The sequence below is a fragment of the Ailuropoda melanoleuca genome, chromosome 10, assembly GCF_002007445.2.
Source record: "Ailuropoda melanoleuca isolate Jingjing chromosome 10, ASM200744v2, whole genome shotgun sequence".
NCBI classification, from domain to species: domain Eukaryota; kingdom Metazoa; phylum Chordata; class Mammalia; order Carnivora; family Ursidae; genus Ailuropoda; species Ailuropoda melanoleuca.
This window is the reverse complement of record NC_048227.1, coordinates 69104737-69122120: the sequence shown is the minus strand read 5'-3', so window position 1 is coordinate 69122120 and position 17384 is coordinate 69104737. Positions and strand designations below refer to the sequence as shown.

The 17384-nt window shown below is 35.6% G+C and overlaps 1 protein-coding gene across 1 annotated transcript in view; it reads left to right on the top strand.

The window, feature by feature from the left end:
* Positions 1 to 72: 72 nt before the first annotated feature.
* The window catches only part of TBC1D32 (TBC1 domain family member 32), a 164797-nt gene continuing 147485 nt past the window's right edge, over positions 73 to 17384 (top strand). The window contains exons 1-5 of the mRNA XM_034670774.1: positions 73 to 82; positions 129 to 269; positions 3122 to 3214; positions 5604 to 5746; positions 9668 to 9795. Coding sequence (XP_034526665.1) covers positions 73 to 82; positions 129 to 269; positions 3122 to 3214; positions 5604 to 5746; positions 9668 to 9795 — 515 coding nt within the window. The remainder of the gene's footprint in view (positions 83 to 128; positions 270 to 3121; positions 3215 to 5603; positions 5747 to 9667; positions 9796 to 17384) is intronic.

Below are 17384 nucleotides of genomic sequence, written 5' to 3'. Positions count from 1 at the left end.
TTTTTTTTTTTTTTAAACACCAACAGAGTCTTCATCATAGACTGCAACCTTGTTTAAAATGTTTGGAAGGGAATGAAGATAAGTATAATAGCATTAAAATAAATGTATTTATTTGCCTCTCTTTTAAGGGAACAAACGGAAAACCTTCTACTACTCAGGACAAGAATTACAATATATTTATTTCATTCACTCACTGTGCCTTTTAGGAAGGTTATTGATCTATACACAAGGCAGACGGCTATTTCCCATAAAGCTGAAGAATAGAAAAGGTACGTACAATTAGGAGAAACAAATATGTTCAGCTTGGTAAGGTTTATGTGCTGTGAATTATTAAACTTCAGAGATTTTGCATGGTCTCTTCTAGGATACTTAGTGACATACCTTTTAGTCTACTGATGGCTTGTATACCTTAAAGTATTACATTTGCTCTTATCAGTATGTGCTTTTCCCCTACATTCTAGTTTTTTCTATTCATCCAGCCTTTAATGCTTTCCTTATTTCTTCCTGTCTTTCAAAATCCTAGACATACTGAATGATCCAGACCTGGATTCGGAACTAGAAGACCTTGTTTAAATTCTAGTTCCCTGATAAACTGGCTGTGACCTTTGGGCAACTCACTTAACCACTGCTTGTTTTTTTTAATCACAGAAATGGAATAATATCAGTGATACTGAGCTCACACAGTTTTTGTGATGATCAGAGATGAGGTTTCAGAATTCTGTTTTATAAACTCCAAAGCCCTGTACCATTTGATATATTACTAACTCCTACTACCCTAACTCCTATTTTTTTAAAGTTTTCCCCATCAAACTTCAGCACATGCTATTACTTTTCTGCCTCCCTTAAAACTTTAAGTGTATACTAGGAATATACTCTAGCGACCAGCAAACTTTTTCTGTAATGTGTCAGATAGTATTTTTGGTTTTGTGGGCCACATGCTATCTCTGTTGCGTATCCTGTGTATTTGTGTATTCATGTTCTCATGTGTGCAAAGGAGTTATCACAGCAGCCCTGAGACTTCTATCCTTAGGAAGGTCTGCTTACAAGGTTGTGCTAGCTGGCATCTGGGAACTTGGATTTCTCACTCTTCCCAGAACTAGTAAGAGTGGTTCAGTACCCCAACTGTTTTTATACACACTATAGTTTATACCGAATACTTGCTTTCCTTCTGGGAGTCTGGAATCCTGGTATGTGCTAGGCAGAGGGTGCTTACATCATCAGCCCCCAGTAAAAAGCTTGGGCACTGAGTCTCTAAGGAGCTTCTTGGTAGACAACATTTTACATGTGTTGTCACAGTTTGTTGCTGGAAGAATTAAGTGTATTTTATGTGACTTCTCTGGGAGAGGACCCTTGGACGCTTGCACCTGGACTTCACCTCATACCCTTTTGTTTTGTATCTTTGGTTGTGATATATCATTGCTGGTAGTATAACTGTATGTTGAGTTCTCCTAGTGAATCATTGAATCTGGGTATGGTTTGGGAGACCCTTAACACACTTTACACACCTTTGAAAGTATAAAACAAAACAAAACAAAACATTTTTAGCTTGCGAGCCTTTCAAAATTAGGCCGTAATTGCTATTGTTTGCCAATCCTGTTCTGGAGTATCTTTATTTTGAACACTTTTGTACTGTTTCCTAGTTGTTTTACTTAAGGTTTTCTCCTCAGTTATGCTGGTTGTGAGCTCCTCAACAAAAACTGTTTTATGTACTTATATATCCTGTGGTCATGTAATTCTAGGCATAATGAGCACTTAGAGAATGGACTTTCAAGAAAAGAGCTTCCGGGGGCACCTGGGTGGCACAGCTGTTAAGCGTCTGCCTTCAGCTCAGGGCGTGATCCCGGCGTTCTGGGATCGAGCCCCACATTGGGCTCCTCTGCTGGGAGCCTGCTTCTTCCTCTCCCACTCCCCCTGCTTGTGTTCCCTCTCTCGCTGGCTGTCTCTCTCTGTCAAATAAATAAAATCTTTAAAAAAAAAAAAAAAGAAAAGAGCTTCCATTTTATGGGGTATTGTTGAGCTTTACAGAAATAGCAAGATTAATAAATACTTGTGATGTTCCTGCAAGTATTGAACTGAAGTTTATATGTCTATCATCTGTAATTTAGCACTTTATGTTGACTTTTAACATCGACCTTTTGGTCTGATGAATGTCACAGGTCATCTCAAAACACAGTTTTGAGAGCCTTGTTCTACTGTATTAGCATAAGTCAACATTTACCTCTACGTTTCACCTGCATTTTCACCAGAATCTTGATGAAAGGATTCTGCAGCAGGGGTTGGTAAATTACAACCCATGGGCCAAATCTGGTACTGTTTTGTATGGCTTGTGAGCTAATTACTGGAAAAAATTATAAGACTATTTTGTGACATGTGGAATAAAATTAAAATTTTGGTGTTGTAAAGTCTTATTGGAAGACCACCATACTTGGTCATTTGCAAATTGTCTATGGCTACTTTCCGATGTCTTAATTGAGTATTTGTAACAGAAACAGTTTGGCCATTAAGCCTAAAATATTTCCTAGAAAAAGTTTGATACCTGTTCTACAGTTCTATATAGATAAGTTGGCTGGAACAATATATGAAGCTGAGGGGCGCCTGGGTGGCACGGCGGTTAAGCATCTGCCTTCGGCTCCGGGCGTGATTCCGGTGTTGTGGGATCGAGCCCCACATCAGGCTCCTCTGCTGTGAGCCTGCTTCTTCCTCTCCCACTCCCCCTGCTTGTGCTCCCTCTCTCGCTGGCTGTCTCTATCTCTCTGTCGAATAAATAAATAAAATCTTTAAAAAAAAATATATGAAGCTGAATTTTATCATTCCTAAGAAACTCATGGTCCTAATGAGATTCCTAGATCTTCCTGCCGTAGGTTTATATGAAGTGACAGGTCCACCATAAGTGGTAAAACTGCACCTGTGCATAGCACCTGCTGCGTTTACTGTCCTTAACACTTTTTAACTTCCCATGTCTAGTTTGTTTTCCTGGGGTCTTCTGTGTGGGGTTCCAGATCCCTTCTCCCTAATTTTACCACAGTCTCTGAAAACTCAGGAGGATGGGAAACTCAGTTAAATTTTTCTAAGTTGTAAGTATATACTAGAAAATAATCTTTTTCCTTTTTCCTTTTCGAAGATTTAGTGTCCCTTACAGATCTTCTGGTTCTGTTTACCCAACTTATCTATTACTCACCAAGTTGTCCAAAGATGACATCGGCTGCACATTTAGGTAATTCTGCTTCTATTTTAAATAGTATAATAGAAAACCTCTAAAAATACTTAGTATTCTATTGTCTAGACGTTTTGAGTGACTGACCTAGTTTGGTAAAGAGATTTCATAAGATGCAGTATTATTCATAACAACATTGGTCCTGGAAGTAAACCATGAAATTTAATTTTGTTCATTGATGTTTTAAGATGTTCCTAATTTACTACCTTTTTATGTAGAATCAATTTGGCTGAGAATTTTAATGTTGTTCTTAAGCTCAAGATGTTCTTAAGAAATGCTATTAAGGGAAGTTTGATTGATAGGTACTAACGTGTTCTTTCATGCTGTTTTCTATGCTTTATACTTGCCTGATGTTTTGACCAGCCTGCTTGTTTTAGCTCACATCTAGAACTTCAGATCTTCTCTTATTAAAGAATAGAGCAAAAACAAAAACAAACTTCATGTTCTTCAGTATAATAACTTTCAGTCTTTAGCTGTTGACTGGTTTATAAAAAAGTGGTTTAAAAATATTAACATTTAAAAGATGACTTACGCTTTTTCCTTTGAATATCAATGAAAGCTTACAAAGTAGAACTCTTTAATAAAAAAACACTCCCATCAGGGCGCCGGGGTGGCGCAGTTGTTAAGTGTCTGCCTTCCGCTCAGGGCATGATCCCAGCGTTCTGGGATAGAGCCTCACATCAGGCTCCTATGCTGGGAGCCTGCTTCTTCCTCTCCCACTCCCCCTCTTGTGTTCCCTCTCTCGCTGGCTGTCTGTCTCTGTCAAATAAATAAATTAAAATCTTTAAAAAAAAAAACCCATCATCTATAGACTCATAGTGTTCTAAACCTGGAAGTTACCTTAGAAATGCTGTCAAAATTCTGAGAAGAATTCAAGTGAACCAAAGGAAAAAAAAATGGTTTGGGCCATATATATATTAATGCTATATGCATCTATCTATCAACCTATCAATCGGTTTGTTTTATTTCTGTAATTATAACAGCTTATTAGTCTTAACAATGGCTCTCAAACTTCTTTCTGCCTTTACAGCATTTTCATGTATAAACATGTAGCTTAGGTCCTCCTGCGATTTGCTCCTATAACATACTGTGCTTCCTTCGTTAAAAATGTTCCTTCTTATAATTATTTGTCAGTGTCTTGGTTTACCATCTAGTGAACTGTTTTTTAATTTTTTTTTTGTCTTAGTTACTTCTGTTTATAGTGCCTAGCACAGTACCTGGCACATAGTAGGCACTCAAAAGTAGATAAAAGAATGGATAAATGAATGAATGGCCATATGCTCATCAGTAGTATTTCTCATTGCAAACAGGGTCTGGAACTGGTTGGGAAAAATCACTTAACTTTCCTTGTCCATTTTCTTTTTGTCAAGTTTTGACTTAAAGTCTTAGTATGTTCATGGAGTATAAGATATTGTAACCTAAATTAAGAATTTTAGTGTTACTTTTAGTATTATAGCTTACAACCTTAAGCTGCTAACTTTTGGTTCCTTACTTTCTTGTAAAACACTATTTTGTGAGTATATTAGGTCAGAAAACCTGAAAATATATTGATTTATGAAACCAAAAACATCACACTTATTTTAGTGACTATTCCCTGTGTTACATTTATTTGTATTTGTGTTTTCCTGTATATATTTTAAAAGAAAGTCTTTACAATGCTCATTCATTTCACCAGTTTTATGGTGATACAGTAGTGGCATATTAGTCTTAAAGGAGGTTTCACCTTTTCTGCCTTTTTAACCACCATTTTGTTTTGTTTTCATTCTCTACTAGGCTGGACAATTGAATACATATATATTTTTTTTAAAGATTTATTTATTTGAGAGAGAGAGTGCATATGTGATGGGGAGGCAGAAAGAGAAATAGACTGTCAAGCAGACTCACTGTTGAGTGTGGAGCCTGACTCAGGGCTTTATCTCAGGACCCCAAAATCATGACCTGAGCAGAAATCAAGAGTCAGGTGCCTAATTGACCGAGCCACCTAGGCACCCCAAATATATATTTTAAGAAAAAGAAAAGGCGAATACAAGTAAGTGTTTGCTGAGAGGAGAAAAGTTGTAAATTTGCTTCAAATCACATCTTCACTGTTAAGCAGTGACTTAATGTCAAACAGCGAACGATCTTCTGTTGTTTCTCAGCATTCACATTTGTCATTTACTTTTTTTAAAATTAACTTGAGGATATATTGAGCTTAATTGATCTCCCCTTAGGTTTCAGGTTATGATTTGACAATATCTCATCCTTTGGGCATTGAGTTGTGTGATTTTTTTTTTTTAAACTATTTAACCTTGATATTGATCTTTTTGGAACAGCAATGGCTAACTCATAAATAAGATACATTAAGTTCTTCATGTTTAAAATTTTAATTCTAAAAGTACTTGTTTATCAGATAATTACTCTCCTGCAAGTATGGTGACTGAAGTTCTTCGGATACTCTGTGATCAAAAAGAATGTGCAGTCGAATGCCTATATAATAACACTGTGATTGAGGCACTTCTTCAGCCTATTCATAATTTAATGAAAGGAACTAAGGTTGGTATTTGCTAAAGAGAGTCTCTTAATTGGGTATTAGGGAATATTCAGTGGTACTTTATTTCTAAATTTGATGTATTTGAAATATTTATTACAACATCTTTCCATGTATGAATGTATTTTATGCTGACACAGATTTTTATTTACTGTTAAATCATAGTTTATGTAGTTGTTGATTTATTTGTTACTGACAATGTAGGGGGAAAATACATATAACAATTTTTTTTCTAGTCAGGCTTAGATATGATTATAAGGATTGAGAGAAGTTAAGGTATTTGTCTTGCAAATCTAATAAATCTTGTGAATTTTATTTGTTTTAATAGTAATTTTATAGTCTTTATTTTTCTGAAGGGTCAGCTCTGTTTTATATGAAGAACTAGTTTTTTAGAAAAAGAAAATTTATACATATGTTCAGAACTGAAATGTTCATATCTCTTTACAATTTGTATGGCCTGTTCCTTTACATTATATGATTTAGCTGAGGCTGAAAGAAGTGGATTGCTCAAGGTCAGACATTTAACAGGTGACAGAGTTGGAACCACAGCGAGTACTGCTATCTGTCCATTTCGATGACTTAAGCTTTGGGGGAATGACTTAAATCCTAACAGGCTAAAGGTTTTGCCTTTCCATGCCTGTGTTTTGTAGTGTTTTTACTATTTTCATCTCCTGTGCCCACCCCTCAATGGGCTGGGCAACTGTTCACCCCATCCTGTAGTCATTATTCATTGATTATTCAAAAAACCTCAAGCATTTATGTGAATGTGGTACAAAGTATGGAATTCTAGGAAATTAGGGGATGTAATTTTGATTTTATGGTTAGCCTTAGGAAGATAAGTAGAGAAGAAGCAACAGAATTCCTAATACAGTTTAATATAATAGAATGCCATAATGTCAATGGTAAAATGAAATATGAACCTTAAACCAGAATTGAGAAATGTGCTCTTGGATTTTGTTACAGTGCCGTTGTTTGTCTTTACTTTCATATATATCTTTAACTTTTTATCTTCTTGTGGCTTCTTTCCTTTATCTGTACATATGCCTAGAATCTGTCTCATAGTTGGGATGAGAGAAGCTCTTGATTATCCAATGTACATCTTTAGCTACCACCTAATATCTGATCCTTTTAATGATAAGCTTTTAATAACGGAAGACTGCTGTTGTTGTCCTGGTTCCCTCTCTTCTGTCATGTTTCAAAACATTGCATTTTTGGTCTTGCCTCTATCACATCACTGACGTTGCTTTGATTGCTGTTGCTCTTAACTTCCTACACCTGTAACTAGTAACCACTTTTCAGACTATTATCTTCCTATTAACACAGTAGACAACTTCTAAAATTGTTTATCTGACTTTCCTAAATTCCTATATTATTTTTCACCCTCCCTTTCTAACCATCCTTTCCCTGTCACCTATGAGGGCTCCCCTTTTAGGTCCCTGCTGTCTACAGTGAGTCTGCATGACCTGGTTCACTCTTTTCTATCAGTACGTTTTTCCTGGGTGATTTCCTCCAGTTCTGAAGATTAGATGTATGGTTAACTTCTAAATTTAGATATCTTCAGCTCCAGATTTGTCTTTAGATGCCTGCTAAACACCTTTTTGAGTTACTCTGTGAGCAAATCAAACTCAATTTTTGAAACAGAAGTTTTTGGTTTGCCAGTTTTTTCTTTTTCTTTCTTTTTCATTTTCTTTTCTTCTTCTTCTNTTTTTTTTTTTTTTTTTTTTTTTTTTTTTTTGCTCTTGCTCCTTCTTCAAGCTTGCTCACATTTCCCTCTGATGGGTGGGACTGCTGTACATCTAGACTTCTTCCTCATTTCTTCATTCCATTTGTAATTAAGCCCTGTAGACTTGTTCTCCTGTGTATCTCTAAAATCCATGTATGTCTTTTAATCCCTACTGCTACTGATTTTCTTTAAGCTCTGATAATTCCTTCCTTGGCATATTGAAATAATTTTCTTATTTTTTCCAGTCTTTCACCTTTCTGGCATGTTCTCTGTATTGTCACTAAAGCCATCACAATACTTTCCTGCTTGTTGCTTGCTAGGTAAATGTCTAGTTTAAAAGTCTGAAATTTACCAACTTTTCTGTTGTATTCTACCTATTTTTTCTCATGTATTTCGGTTATAACAGATTATTTGCATTTTTTTTTTAAGATTTTATTTTTATTTATGCGACAGAGATAGAGACAGCCAGCGAGAGAGGGAACACAAGCAGGGGGAGTGGGAGAGGAAGAAGCAGGCTCATAGTGGAAGAGCCTGATGTGGGGCTCGATCCCATAACGCCGGGATCACGCCCTGAGCCGAAGGCAGACGCTTAACCGCCGTGCCACCCAGGCGCCCCTAAGATTATTTGCATTTTTGACAAGGTTATGATGTTTTGTTATGTTTGCATACTTTTCCCTCACCCTGGGAAGTCTTGGTCTAAGTGAAATTCTTTCTTCAGACTACAGTTTATTTATTTTTTTCCTCCAAAAATTTGTCCTAGTTCTCCCTGGGAAAGTTAGGTGTTTATTTCTGTATATTCCCATGTTATCTACTTCTGTAATTATGCTGGAATTATTCTTGAGTGTAAGAAACAGCCCTCTGGCACATAAGAGACATTCTGTATTTAATCTTAAAGCATTTAGCATCACCTATTGAGCCACTACTGTATCATTGGCTCTTTGCTAGATATTTGAAATATAGAAGAGAGTAAGACTTACACCTCCCTCTGAAGGAACCTACTCTAATAGGAAAGGCAGACTATTAAAATACTGGATGAGGAATAGAAAGGTTTACAAAGTGAATGTATAAGAGAAGGAAAGTATTCCAGGCAGAGAAGTTGTTTTAAGAAAGTATTTAATGTGAAAGTAATAGACTGTATAATAATGCCTAATATAATAAGGAAATATTTAGGTGAATATGCCTGACTCAAGATAAGCTAACTCACTGTATTTATTAGGATGTATTGGTAGCAAAGTATGGATACTCAGATTTTTTATAGAGAATATGTGTTTTGGCAACTGTGCCAGTGTAGACAAATAAGTAGGCCCTAGAAAGAACAGGAACTTTAGTAGACTTAGGCTTGTACATGGGTTCCAGCATTAATATGACTCTCATTTTTATAGTATTTTCCTTGTACTAATTTGCTATATACTGGCAAAGATGTTTTTAGTATTTCCACTTAACAATAAAAGTAAAGAAATATGATTGGTTCACCCCCCATTAGATGACATCATTGACTATTGGCCAGTCCATGAATTGGTTGTCCTTACTCAGACCTATAACTCATGACCCAACCAATCGCACGAAGGAATGGTGTTCCTTAGAAATGATGGCAATGTGTTAGAAACCGTGTATAGGGGCGCGTGGGTGGCTCAGTCATTAAGCGTCTGCCTTCGGCTCAGGGCATGATCCCAGCGTTCTGGGATTGAGCCCCACATCAGGCTCCTCCCCTGGAAGCCTGCTTCTTCCTCTCCCATTCCCCTTGCTTGTGTTCCTCTCTCGCTGGCTGTCTCTATCTCTGTCAAATAAATAAATAAATAAAATCTTTAAAAAAAAAAAAGAAACCCATGTATAATAAAATTAGGGTGGATATTCAGGAACCAGTGAGTGGGAAGTAAAGGGCAAAGTGGATCTAGAGGCATTTGTCAAACAGAATAATATATATAACTGTAATGAGAACAGCAGTTCTCTCAACTGTCTTAATAAATAATAATTGGTTTGGGTAAAAAGTCTATCTGTATCTGCCTCATCAACTGTGCTGGTGGTAAATGAATATAATAAAATGATACATTTAATTCAGACATATTTTACAGACAAACAATCATTAACTTTCTTTTTGTTGTGGTAATATAACTTTATTAGACTGCACTACCACCCTTAGATTTTAGTCTGAAATGTTAGCATGTCATAAAATTATATGATTTTTTATCTTTATAATGTACAGACTGCTCCAGATTGCTCTGAAACAGCTTTAATTCACATAGCTGATATTTTGGCAAGAATTGCATCTGTAGATGAAGGACTTACCTTACTACTTTATGGAGAAAATATGAACTCTTCTGAAGAAAAAAGGTATATATGTCTATGTTTTAAGTTTGTGGAATTTTTAGCATATTTTCTCCATCTGATTCAGAGTTTCCAAAATGTCATACAGTATGTTAATAATGAAAATCAGGATAACTATTCTAGATAGTTAGGTTCCTGACCAGCCACTAACAATGTATTAGATGATCTCAGGTTGATGTAGTAACCAGGATTATGGACTTTGCAGGCAGAGTAGGCCTTGATGTGAGCAACTTCAAAGTAAGAATGGGAGGGTTCACTTTAGATGGGATGTTTTTGCTTCTTGGACTTTTTCAGATTTCTAAAGCCACCCACAATTGATTGAAGTCAAACCGCACAAAGGTGCACAAAGGAAGAGCTAACGTCTCCATCTTCCTTCTCTACCCTCTCTTAGTTCTATCTCCTGGCTGTTACCAATGGTAACATTTCGGTTATGCTTTTAGACTTTCTCTGAACTTATAATGATGTATCAAACATATATTCATAATCATAGAGTTTTTGTTTCCTCTTCATAAAAATAGCGTCATGTACAATATTCAGTTTTCTTATGTGTAACCATAAACATCTTCCCAGATGAGTACAAAATGGAACACTGTTTTTAATAGCTCCATAGTACTTTGATATGGCTTAACCATAATATTTTCAAACTTTTCACTTTAATATTAATGGGTATCATGTTGTATCTAGGATTTTGCCTCCATAAATAATGCCACAATAAGTGTTTTTTTTTTTTTTTAGTCTTGTTGATTGTGATGGATTATATTAATCTTTGAATATTGAACTAAGCATTGCATACTTAAAATAAATCCCATTTTGTTATGGTACCTAATTTTTTTTCATACATTGTTAGATTTGATTTGCTAATCTTTGTTGAGGATTTTTGTGTCTATGTTCATGAGAGATATCAGTCTATATTTTTTGTAATATCATTGTCTGGTCTTGGTTTATCCTAATGCTACTCTCATAATGAGTCAGAAGCAGAAAGAGTGCTTTCTATTTCCTGGAAGAGTTTGTGGAGAATTGGTATAATTTCTTCCTTAAATGTCTGATAGAATTCACTAGTGAACCTATTTGGGCCTGGTGTTTTCTGTTTTGGAAGATTATTAATTGATTCAATTTTTATATTAGATATGGGCTCATTCAGATTGTTTATTTCTTGTGTGAGTTTTGGCAGATTGTATATTTCAAAGAATTGCTCTACTTTTCTAGGTAATTAAATTTGTGGAAATAGATTGTTTATAATATTCCTTTATCACCCTTTTAATGTCCATGTGATCAGTATTGATGGTCCCTCTTTCCATTCTGATATTAGTAATTTGTTGTCTTTTTTTTTTTAACCTGGCCAGAGGCTTATCAATTTTATTGATATTTTAAAAAGACCAACTTTTTTTCCTCTGTTGATTTTGTTTTTGTTTTTAACTTCATTAATTTCTGTTTTAATTTTTATTTGGTTTTAGTTCCTTTGGTTTTAGTTCTTTTCCTAATTTCCTATGGTGGACGCCTTGATTATTAATTTTTAGATCTGTCTTCTAATATATACATTCAGTGCTATAAATTTTCCTCTAAGCACTGCTTTTTCTGCATCTTACAAATTTTGGTAAATGGTTTTTTTATTTTTACTTTAAAATATTTTTAACTTCTCTAAAGACTTCTTTGACCTATGTATTTATGAGTCTGAGAGTGCATTCTTTTTAATTTAAGGTGTCTTACAGCTCAGAATGTGGTCTGTCTTGGTGAATGTTTTGTGTGAACTTGAGAAAAATGTATATTCTGCTGTTGTTGGATGGAGTATTCTATAGATATCAGTCATATTTAGTTGGTTAATGGTGTTCAGTTCAGCTTTGTCCTTAATATATTCATGCTGGATCTGTCAATTAGTGACATGGGTGTTGATCTTCAAAAATATGAGTGGATTTATCTATTTCTCCTTGCAGTTCTATCAGTTTTGGTTCCTGTATTTTGATCCTATTGGTTGGATTGTTACATCTTTTTGGAAAATTGATCCCTTTATTATATAATCCCTTCTCTGATAGTTTTCCTTCCTGTGAAATGTGTCTGAAGTTAATATAGCTACTACAGCTTTCTTTTAATAGTCAGTGTGGTCTATATTTTTCCATCTCTTTTAATCTTTGTTCTTATATTTAAAGTGGGCTTCTGTAGATAACATAACTGGGTCCTGTTTTTTTTAATCCACTCTGATGATCTTTTAATTGATATATTTAGATTGTTGACAGAGTGATTATTGATATAATTGGGTAAATATCTACCATGTTTGTGATTGTTTTCTATTTGTTGTCCTTGCTCTTTCCTTTTTTTGTGCCACTCTTTTTCTGTCTTTTGTTTCCGCCCCTTTCCACCCCATCATATGTGTGTTTTAATCTCTTTACATCTGGGTACATGTTGTCTTAAAATAGTCACACAGGACCAAAGTCTTTACATGGGTCACCATTTAATCCTCACAACAGCTACGGGGGGGGGGAGGGGGGGCTTTGTGTTAACTTTAATTTAGTATAATGGGAGTGACTGTCTCTTGTGTTTTGTTTATTGTAGACTTAATTCACATTGATTAAAAGTTTTCTGCCTGCCTGAAATACAATACGTAAAACTCCTAGCAGTGAACTTGGGAAGGAAGAAGGTAGTAATAGTAACTAAGTTGAGAGACAACATGGAATGAGGGTTAGGCACAAGAACTCTGGTTCTAGACCTCTTGAGTTCACAGCCCAGCTTTATCACTCATTCACTGCACTTCCTGTGACTGAGTTATTTTCACCTGTGAATTGGAGATAATCACTACTTGCCACATGGGGATATTGAAACTTTAAACAAATTACCATATGTGAAGTGCTAAGGGTTAGCTTTTAGTGTGCACATCATGCCTTAGGAAGTAGGCTTGTGCTGTGCATGTTTTCTTCAGGTACCTAACAATGTTTTATAGAAGGTAAACTTGCTGAACTCCTACCTGTCTCAGGCAGAATAAATACGTTTTTGCACTTGGTTGGTAGCTTGACTGGGTAGAGACTGAAGGTAGGGTTATGTTGTCTTCCTGCATCCACTACTGCCAAGTCCTATGTCTGAGNTTTTTTTTTTTTTTTTTTTTTTTTTTTTGCCTCTAAAAATTTCTGTGTTTCATGAGGATGTAACTTATTCTAGGAACTTTTACTTAATAATTAGCTAGATAATTTTATGCTGAAGACTTGCATCCTTTGGCACAGGGGGTTTTGCTTTTGTTACATGTTTGATCCTTTTTCTGCTTCTGCTTTCTCTTTCTGGTGCACCTGTGAATGAGATGTTGAATTTCCAGGAGTGACCATCCCTTGGCTTTACCCTTTTAATCTTTGTTTGTACATGGAAGCTGTTCTTCAGTTTATCTTGACAATCACTTTTAATTTCTAAAAGTTCTTGGTTTTGGTTTGATACTTTTCTCAAACTTGTCAAGTGGACTGGGTTTTCCCGCCTCGGGAGTAAAGGCCTGGCTGCTAGGTCCTATGGCCCAGTGAGGGAGGGGCCCTTTTGGTCCAGAATGTTGACTTCAGCCCCTCTGACTACCTGTCTGACTGGGTACCACATGGTTGTTCTTAGCCACATCTGGCTTCCAGCTCCAGGCCTAGCCTCTCAGGCTTACCTTCTCCAGAACAGCTCCATCTAGTAGAGCTTTGTAGGATGATGCAATGTTGTAGATCTTCACTGTCAGTAAGGTTACCACTAGCCATGTGTGACTCTTAAGCCCTTAAAGTATGGCTAGTGTGACCAAACTGAGTTGTAAGTTTTATTTGATAGAAATTTTAAAAAACTTTTTATAAAGCTGTTCTAAGCAGTGTGAGGTGATAGAATGTTTTAGCAACCTAACAGGTGATCTGGTTTTGATCCATACTGACTTGACTCTAGTTGATTTTGAACATCTCATTGCTCTTATGGAGATATGGTTATTGGCTCTTTTCATTTTATGACAGTAAGGTTTCTTTCCATATCATTTCTCCATTTGTTTTATTTTTTCATCAACCTGAAGTTTTATGCACACAGTAAACATGCAAGGCTTAGTATCAAAAGCAATATTTCCTTCTTTATTCTCCAAAGCATCTATTTTTGACTGCTTTAGATGATCATTAGATAATAACCTTCTAACACTTGATTTTAATTTAAGGCATAATCCATTGATTTCTCTCTTCTTATTCCTCCCAACCACCCACATAAACACACCTGGTTCCCCCCTCCCAACCCCTTGCTGCCCATCAATAATGCAATATAGTTGAACAATTGCCTTCAGTAGGGTCATACTGTATCTATCTATAATCTTCACAGCCCAGCTATGTGATTACTTTTTTTCACAACTTCTTTCACAACTTCTTTTCTCTGGAGCTAATAATTTTCTTTTAGGATATTTTTTAATTTACTTAACTTTTTTTTAACATTTTAACATTTTTACTTCATTGATAAATCATCTACATGCTCTTTCCTATTAAATCTTTCTGTATATTCTAATACTGGGCAAATTCTATTGATTTTAATTTTATTTAAAAAATCTTTTAAAGCTTTCTGACTTTACTCAAGACTGGTGCTGGGAGTGCCTGAGTGGCTCAGTCATTAAGCATCTGATTTTGGCTCAGGTCATGATCTCAGGGTCCTGGGACCCAGCCCTGCATCAGGGTTTGTGCTCTGCTTTTCCCTCTCCCTCTGCCCTGCCCCCTGCTTGTGCATACTGTCTCTCTCAAATAAATAAAATTAAAAAAAAAAAAAAAAGACTGGTGCTGCCTTGGTCTGGTGGATAGCTTTTATCCTGGTAACAATGTTTATAATGGCTATTTGTTCTAGTCTGTGGAAAAATGCCACTGGAATTTTGATAGGGATTGCCTTGACTGTTTACCATATGTAGTATTAACATTTGAATAATTTTCCAGTTTATGAGCACAGAATATCTTGTCATTTATTTGTATCTATAGTTTCTTTTATCAGTGTTTTACAGTTTTCAGTCTACATGTCTTTACCTCAGTGGTTAAATTTATTTCTAGGCTTTTATTTTTGATGTGACTGATTGCCTTTTTAATTTTTTTTGTTCATTATTAGTCTATAGATTTGCAAAAGATTTTTGCATATTTTGTATCCTGTAGATTTACTGAATTTATTTATTTTAACAGTTTTTTTTGTGGTCTTTAGAGTTTTCCATATGTAGTATCACGTTGCCTGCAAATGGTGATAGTTTTACTACTTTTCTGATTTGGATACCTTTTATTTCTATTTCTTGTCTAATTGCTGTGGCTAAGACTTCCGATACTATGTTGAATAGAAGTGATGAGAGTGGACATTCTAGTCAGCTTTCAGCTTTAACCATTGAGTATGATATTTGCTGTGGGTTTGTTGTATGTGGCCTTTATTATTATGCTCCCTCTTTACCTGCTTAATTGGTAGTTTTTATCACAAATTGGTGTTGAATTTTGTCAGATGCTTTTACTGCATCTGTTGAGATGATCATATGATTATCCTTCATTTTGTTAATGTAGTATGTCATGTTGATTTGTGGATGTTGAACATCCTTGCATTCCTGGAATGAATCCCACTTGATCGTGTTGTATGATACTTTTAATGTGTTGTTGAATTTGATTTGCTGATATTGAGAATTTTTTTTTAAGATTTTATTTATTTATTTGACAGAGAGAGAGAGAGAGCAAGCGAGAGAGGGAACACAAGCAGGGGGAGTGAGAGAGGAGGAAGCAGGCTCCCAGTGGAGGAGGGGCTTGATCCCAGGATTCTGGGATCACACCCTGAGCCGAAGGCAGACGCTTAACGACTGAGCCACCCAGGAACCCCCGATATTGAAAGTTTTTGCAACTATGTTCATTAGGGATATTGGCCCATAATTTTCTTTTTCGTGGTGTCCTTGTCTGGTTTTGGTGTCAGAGTATTTCTGGTTCATAAAATGAATTTGGAAGCTTTCCTTTTTCTTCATCTTTTTGGAAGAATTTGGAAAGAATAGGTATTAAATCTTCGAATGTTTGGTAGAATTCACCAGTGAAGCCTTCCGGTCTTGGAGTTTTGTTTGGGAGGTTTTTGATACTGATTCAGTCTTCTTAGCAGTCTCTTCAGATTTTCTATTTCATGATTCAGTCTCAGAAGATTGTTTCTAGGAGTTTACCCATGTTTTTTTTATGTTGTCCAATATATTGTTGTATAATTGTTTGTAGTAGTCATTTAGTAGTTTGTGGTATCATTTATAACTTCTTTTATTTCTGACTATTCATTTGAGCCCTCTTTTTCTTGTTGAGTCTAGCTAATAGCTTATCAATTTTATTTTCTTTTCAAAGAACCAAATCTTAGCTTCATTGATCATTTTATTACTTTTCTAGTCTCAATTTATTTTTGATCTGATCCTTATTACTTTCTTCTAACTTTGGGCTTCATTTTTTCCCCCTAGTTCCTTTAGGTGTGAAGTTAAATTGTTTGATAGCTCCCATTTTTTGAGAGAGTCCTGTATTGCTATGAACTTCATTCTTAGAACTATTTTAATTGCATCCCAGATTTTGGTATGTTGTATTTATGTTTTCATTTGTCTCTAGGTATTTTTTTCTTTTTCTTTCTTTTTTTTTTAAAGGATTTTATTTATTTATTTAAGACACAGAGAGAGAGCACACACGAGCAGGAGGGAGGGGCAGAAGCAGGCTCCCTGATGAGCAGGAAGCCCAGTGTGGGGTTCGATCCCAGGTCTCTGGGATCATGACCTGAGCTAAAGGCAGCCACTTTACTGACTGAGCCACCCAGGCACCTCCTCTAGGTATATTTTTCATCTTTGATTTCTTCTATGACCTAGTAGTTCAGTAACATGTTAATCTCCACATAATTAGTTTTTCCAGTTTCCTTTTTTTAATTGATTTCTAGTTTCATACTATTGGGGTTGGAAAAGATGCTTGATATTATTTCAGTCTTATTTATTGACACTTCCTTTGTGGCCTAACATGTTATCTGTCTTGGAGAATGTTCCATATACCCTTGGGAAGAATATATATTCCGAATTTTGGATAGAATGTTCTGTGTATATGTGTGTGTTTGTATGTGTGTAGATAGTTCTGCTATGTCCATCTGGTCTTATGCATTATTTAATCTGATTATTTTCTTGCTGCTTTTCTGTCTGGATGATCTGTTATAACTGGGATTTTAAAATCCCATGCTATTATTGTATTACTGTCAGTTTCTCCCCTTAGGTCTCTTAGTATTTGCTTTATATGCTTTGGTGCTCCTATGTTGGATTCATATATTTATGTTATATCTTTCTGATAAATTGACCCCTTTGTCATTAAGTAGTACCCCCTCTGTCATTTATTAGAGACTTTGTGGTTATTGTAAGGTTCACATGTATCATCCTATATATATAGCGATTTATTTTAAATTGAACATATTCCAGACTCTACATTTTTTACTTCTCTATCATGTTTTATGTTTTTGATGTCAACTTTTTTTTTTAAACACATATCCTTTTATTTATCTGCATTTTTTTGTTTTTCTAAGTAGGCTCCACGCCCAGCATGGTGCCCAGTGTGGGGCTTGAACTCATGACCCTGAGATCAAGACCTGAGCCAAAATCAAGGCCAAACGTTTAAGTAACACCACAC